Source organism: Arachis ipaensis, chromosome B10, assembly GCF_000816755.2.
Source record: "Arachis ipaensis cultivar K30076 chromosome B10, Araip1.1, whole genome shotgun sequence".
NCBI classification, from domain to species: domain Eukaryota; kingdom Viridiplantae; phylum Streptophyta; class Magnoliopsida; order Fabales; family Fabaceae; genus Arachis; species Arachis ipaensis.
The window spans coordinates 28584266-28591271 of record NC_029794.2 but is presented as its reverse complement, the minus strand read 5'-3'; the positions used below and the strand labels follow the sequence as shown (position 1 = coordinate 28591271).

The window sequence follows — 7006 nt, the reverse complement described above, 5'->3', positions numbered from 1 at the left end:
AATGCATTTTTCATTAACGAAGAAGGAAAGAACTTTATTTTCAAATTTTCATAATTGGCTAGATTTCCAATCTCAACCAAATATCAAGCAACATGTTCAGTAGTCGATTCCACAACTTCTCCTACAAACTTTGTAATTATTTTGGAATTTTTTACTTCTCTCGGCACCTCAGCCATTTGAACATTATGAGGAAAAACTGACAGAAAGTGGGGTCGATTCATGAACCCTATATTGAATCCAACTCTATTAAGAACATCTTCTACAATTCTTGTAACCTGATAACGTTTACCGACTTGATTAGCACGTAATCGAGCTAGAACATCATCTGCATTTTGACCACGAGAAATTAATTGAGGGTTTTCTCTATTTCTAAAAGCGTCATTTTTATTTTGAAATAAAATTTCAAATCCCTCATTATTTCCTCTTGTGTCTTGCCTTTCTCCTTCATCATCATCAACAATTCGAGCAATTAGCTCGACTTGCCTTGCAAGACGATCAAACTTCATTTCATGATCAGCCATCATAGGATTAAGAATTGTAGTCATTTGTTGAGTCAATAAATTGACCAAATCATGATAACTTTCTTCTACATATTGTCGAAATTCTACTCTTGAATTAGAAGCATTCGATGTAGAACCCACATTAACATCTCGAGAATACTCGGTATGTGGTTGTGGAATTTGAACATTATGTATTCCACTTGCACCTCCAAATCGGATCGAAGGGCCAAAACCACTTACTGGTGGCGTATAACCTGGAGAAAGGCCACAAGGAGGCCAACCAGCAGTTACTTGGGGCTGTATTGATATTGAATTACCACGTGGGCGAATGTTACGCCCATTATTACCAGCCTGCACACTTGTAACCGCTACACTTTCACTTACAATAACACCTTCCAAACGTGAAGTATCGTCCGAAGGTTGTACAATTACTGGTGCACTATCAGTTGTGGACAAACCACCATTCACATTCGAAACTTCATCAGTCATGCGAATAATTCTTCCACTCCTTAATTGCATACGCTAAGCAACACCAAAATCATTTGACACACTTAAATTTAAAACTGTCCCACCAGGCGTGCCAATTTGTTTTATCGATTTTTAGCAAATCGAAGATGATTTGATTCTAATGTTCTGGGAGCGAAACCTACTCCTCTTTTGCGAGTACTGATGAGCGGATAATTTATACCCTTTTTGGCATTGTTTTTACATAGTTTTTAGTATGTTTTAGTTACTTTTTATTATATTTTTATTAGTTTTTAAGCAAAAATCACATTTCTGGACTTTACTATGAGTTTGTGTATTTTTCTGTAATTTCAGGTATTTTCTGGCTGAAATTGAGGGACCTGAACAAAAATCTGATTCAGAGGCTGAGAAAGGACTGCACATGTTGTTGGATTCTGACCCTCCTGCACTCGAAGTGGATTTCCTAAAGCTATAGAAACCCAATTGGCGGGCTCTCAATTGCGTTGAAAAGTAGACATCTTAAGCTTTTCAGAAATGTATAATAGTCCATACTTTACCCGAGATTTGATGGCCCAAACTGGCGTCTAAACGCCCACTAGAGACCCTTTTCTGGCGTAAAACGCCAGAATTGGCACCAGAACTGGAGTTAAAAGCCCAAACTGGCACCCAAGCTGACGTTTAACTCTAGAAATGGCCTATGCACATGTAAAGCTCAATGCTCAGCCCAAGCACACACCAAGTGGGCCCCCGAAGTGGATTTTTACACTACCTGCACTTAGTGACTTATTTTCTCATTTTCTGTAATCCCTAGTAACTAGTTTAGTATAAATAGCACTTTTTACTATTGTATTCGCATGGTTGGAATAACATTTGGAGGCTGGCCACACGGCCATGCCTAGACCTTCTTTTCTTATGTATTTTCTACGGTGGAGTTTCGACACCTCATAGATTAAGGTGTGGAGCTCTGTTGTTCTTCATGAATTAATGCAAGTACTATTGTTTCTCTTTCAATTCACGCCTACTTCTTCTCCAAGATATACTCTCGTACTTAATTCAGTTAAGTCAGAATGAAGGGGTGACCCATGAAAATCACCCATTATCTTCGTTACTCGCTTAGCCAAGATCCGTGTGCCTGACAACCACAAGCGGTCTACATGATGTTCAATGTAGTCATTGGACAACAGCCGAAGTATATTCTCTTGGGTCTCTAATCCACGGACCGAGTCCATGAGATTAGGATCTTCGTGGTATAGGCTAGAACTAATTAGCAGCATTCCTGAGATCTGAAAAGTCTAAACCTTGTCTGTGGTATTCCGAGTAGGATTTGGGAAGGGATGACTGTGACGAGCTTCAAACTTGCGAATGTTGGGCGCAGTGACAGTGTGCAAAAGGATAGAGAGATCCTATTCCGACGCTAGTGAGAACCGATAGATGATTAGTCGTGCGGTAGCTGTACCTGGTATTTTTCATCCGAGACGAGAAATCCGACAGTTGATTAGCCGTGCAGAGGCCGTACCTGGTATTTTTCATCCGAGAGGATCATACAGCTTGCCATGGAAGGGAGCACGCATGAGTGGAAGAAGAAAATAGGAAAGCAGAGGTTCAGAAGCAACAAAGCATCTCCAAACGCTTATCTGAAACTCCCACCAATGAATTACATAAGTATCTTTATTTTATTTTATGTTTTATTTATCTCTTAATTATCAAAACCTCATAACCATTTGAATCCGCCTGACTAAGATTTACAAGATAACCATAGCTTGCTTCAAGCCGACAATCTCCGTGGGATCGACCCTTACTCACGTAAGGTATTACTTGGACGACCCAGTGCACTTGCTGGTTAGTTGTGCAGAGTTGTGAAAAGTGTGATCACAATTTCGTGCACCAAGTACCAGTTTTCTAAAAGTGCATCAAAGACTCTCGAATTAGACAAGATTTAAAGAAAAGACTAAAATAATAAATAAAGACTTTGAAAATAAACTTGTCTGAATTATAAATGGTTTGCATTGAATTTAAATAGAGCAATAAAACGCTTTCGATTAGATCAAAGGACTTTGAATTCGAAAATAACAAAGCAAGAATGTAAATTTGAACAAATAAATTAAGTGTTGCTTGAAAGATAAATTTGCAAGAAAAGTAAAGTTTGCAGAAAATGTAAATGGAAAATAAAAACAAGTGAAAATTTTGTTTTATCGATTTTTAGCAAATCGAAGGTGCGATTCTAATGGTCTAGGAGCGAAACCTACTCATCTTTTGTCAGTACCAATTTTCTAAAAGTGTATCAAAGAACCTCGAATTAGACCAGATTTAAAGAAAAGACTGAAAAAACATAAACAAAGACTTTGAAAATAAACTTGACTGAATTTGAAATGGTTTGCATTGAATTTAAATAGAGCAATAAAATGCCTTCAATTAGATCAAAGGACTTTAAATTAAAAAATAACAATGCGAGAATGTAAATTTGAACAAATAAATTAAGTGTTGCTTGAAAGATAAATTTGCAAGAAAAGTAAAGTTTGCAGAAAATGTAAATGGAAAATAAAAATAAGTGGAACGAATCCTACAGAAATTTGACTCCAAGCAGACTCAGAAAGTCGCTAGGATGTGAGTGTGCGTGAGTAATTTCTGAAACAAAGTTCCCACCCTTGTATCTTCGAGCCTTCTTCTATTTATAGCCATTTCTTAATTGATTGAATTAAAATGTAACTTCCACGTGTGTGAAAACGTGAGTAACTGTTCCCGCTTTTTTGCTTGACCATGTAACGGCTGGAAAACAACCTTTAAATCTTAAGACCTTCGATCCACTTCTTCGAATAACTTCTCGACTTGCTAGGTTAATCGGACTTTTACTCGATATCCCTTAACACAAGACTTCTTCGATATCAACTTTCTTCCGAAATCCCACTCATTAAAGTTCGAATAACTCCCTTCTTCGAATTTAATTACTTTGACCAACACAATGACATGTGATTCAATTGCATAATTTTAGTATAATATAACCCAGATGAAAGTGAGGGTAACTTTTCTAATATAACCTTTTTATTTGAATCATGAGTTGTGATATACAAGTACTCATGATTTCCCTCATTCATTATTTCAATATGATATCCATTTCGGCGAATATCTTTAAAACTCAATAAGTTTCTTAGAGACTTAGTAGACAATAGTGCGTTATTTATTTTGAATCTTGTTCTCCATGAAACAAAATTATAGCTCTTCTGGAGCCTTCTATCACAATGCTTGAGCCAATAATAATATTAACATATTCTTATTTTGGCACAAGATGAGTAAAATATATTACTTTTGAGAATAGTATGCGAACTTGCACTATCCACAAGGCAAATATCTTCACTATATATCCTTGTCATTTTTTTCAAAGACAAATAATAATAATAATAAAATGAGTAGAAGTATATGCGCAGTAAAATTATTTTCTTGATTTATTTTCTAAAACATACTGTACATAGTATCATATACTAAAAAATTTATTATTATTTTAGAACTTGGCAGATTTAATAATTTTAAAATTCATAAACATAAATATTTTATTAAACATTATTTATATACATCACACTTGAAATTCAAATTCATAGGGAATAACACATAATTTTTTTATTTATTTATTTACCTGAGTACTTAACAAACCCACATATTAAACTTTTTCATCGTTGATCAAATGACCAATATTTCCTTTAGGATCCTCAAAAAAATCAGATACATCATAATGAGTGGTGTAATTTTTACCAGTATAATTTGAAACAAAATTCATCTTCTTTCTTTTGTCGTTCTTTTTCAAAGATGCTTGATAAAGATCGACTAGGTGCCTTGGGGTACAACAGATACGCGACCAATTGCCCTTTCCACCACAACGGAAATATTTATCCTCTGTTGATTTATTTTGCCCATTGTTTCTTTCTTTATCCCACTTCTGGTGAGATCCTTTCTTGTGAACATAATTTTTCTTCCTTCCATAATTTTTCTTGTTGCCAAAACATTGTCATTTACCTCTTTTGGGGTTATGATTTACTGCATTTATTTCAGAAAATGGGGCGGCGCCAACTGGACGCGCTTCATGATTTTTTAAAAGCAACTCATTGTTGCGTTCAGCAACAAGAAAGTAAGAAATTAACTTAGAATATTTTTTAAATCCTTTTTCTCGATACTGCTGCTGTTGGAGCACATTCGAGGTATGGAGGATCGAGAAAATTTTCTCTAACATGTCATTATCAGTTATCATTTCCTCACATAATTTCATTCATGAGCTAATTCGAAACATTGCTGAATTGTATTCATTTATGAATTTAAAATCCTGGAGACGTAAATACGTCTACTCATATCGAGTTTGAGGAAGTATTACTGTCTTTTAATGATTATACTATTCTTCAAGGTTTTTCCACAGATCTGCAGGATCTTTTAATGTGAGATATTTATTTTTCAATCCTTCGTCAAGATGACGACGAAGGAAGATTATGGCTTTGGCTTTATCCTTCTGCGATGCATTATTTTCAGTCTTAATGGTATCTCCAAGATCCATTGAATCAAGATGGATTTCAGCATCTAGTATCCATGATAAGTAGTTGTTTCCAGATATATCAAGAACATTAAATTCAAGATGAGAGAGTTTTGATATAATGAAAATTTATTACCTGAGTCTTCCTAAAATTTGATCAGAGTCTCGTACTGACAACATGTTGTAAAATAAATAAATAAATAAGAAAAATGTAATAAATATAAAATAAAGAAGTATAATTAAATAACTCTAATAGTAATATTCACCACAATTACTATCTCAATATAATAGAGATGATTAATATATTTACTAATATTATATGGGGCACTCTAGTGTACATATTGAAGTGGTATAGAGAGAGTATAAATTCTTTTTATAGTTATTTTTTATTATTTTATTATTATTCAAAACTAGTGTATGAACCCTGTTCAGCACGGAAAAATTTATAAAAGTAAACAAAAAATTATATGTTTGGATACTTTAAAAAAAACACAAAATAATTATTATGTTAAAAATTTATAAAATTATTATCAAAATCAAAGTTTAACTTTTACATTTTTTAAGTAAAATAATTATACATTGATACAGAATTTAAAATAAAATTAAAATATTTATATTAGAATCCTATTTTTTTAAAGACTTTTCTATAAACAACATTGATGGTTGAATTTGCAGACATTCCTACGTGATTTATAAGTAAAACTTTTAAATCTCTCTTACTCTTAACTCTTGAGAGTGCCACATATAGTTGGCTATGTGTAAAAACTGGTTTGGACAAGTACAATCTAACATGAGATAAAGTTTGTCCATGAGACTTATTAATTGTCATGGCAAACGATACTATTATGGGAAACTGTCTTCGTTGGAATCTAACTGGGACGGTTTTATTTGTTGGTACCATATTCATTCTTGGAGTCAAAGCAATATGACCAACATTGTTATCTGTTAAGACTTCACATTCTATGACATGATTTCCAAGCTTCCTAACTTGTAGCCTTATACCATTACAAAGACCATCTGGATTGGCCAATATTTTTCAGTAACATCACTGGATCACCAACCTTGAGTATTAATTTATGTGGAGGCAAACTAGAGCAATTTATGCTATTCAGTAATTCAGGACCATAGAGATCTAGTTGACTCTCCATATTCCCTTCATCCATAAAAATCGAATCCGAACTAAGATATAATTTTTTCCCTCCAGGAATGATAGCCATCAGATGGTTGTTGACCTCTTCAACGATGTCCAGTGTGGGAGCCAGTATAGGTCTTGCTTTGAAAAAATCCTTTGTGGACATGTTATCAAAAATATTTGGATAAGAAAAATGAACCAACTCATCAAATGCCTGGTCCGAAGAAGGAATAACAATATCTCCTGGAAGACATATCTCAGATTCACCATCCATATTGTCACATATTAGACCATCACAAACTTTCAATAACCACTCACCAAATTGCTCTGTCTCATCTTTATCTGAAGCAGTCGTCCCTACAGAAAGTCTCATGTTTTTTGTTAGTTTGAGCACTTGAC

General features: G+C 34.2%; 1 protein-coding gene across 1 annotated transcript; it reads right to left on the bottom strand.

Moving 5' to 3' along the window:
* Positions 6092–6773, bottom strand: LOC110268398 (ATP-dependent DNA helicase PIF6-like). Its single transcript, XM_021114526.1, has 2 exons — positions 6599–6773; positions 6092–6492 (listed from the first exon to the last, which is right to left on the bottom strand). The coding sequence occupies exons 1-2, from the start codon at positions 6771–6773 to the stop codon at positions 6092–6094; spliced, it is 576 nt and encodes a 191-aa protein (XP_020970185.1).

Coding starts and splice junctions, on each gene's coding strand:
- LOC110268398 (XM_021114526.1), bottom strand. CDS start 6,773: ATGTCCACAAAGGATTTTTTCAAAGCAAGACCTATACTGGCTCCCACA. Junction 6,493..6,598: donor GAGTCAACTAGATCTCTATG/GTCCTGAATTAC, acceptor TGGCCAATCCAG/ATGGTCTTTGTAATGGTATA.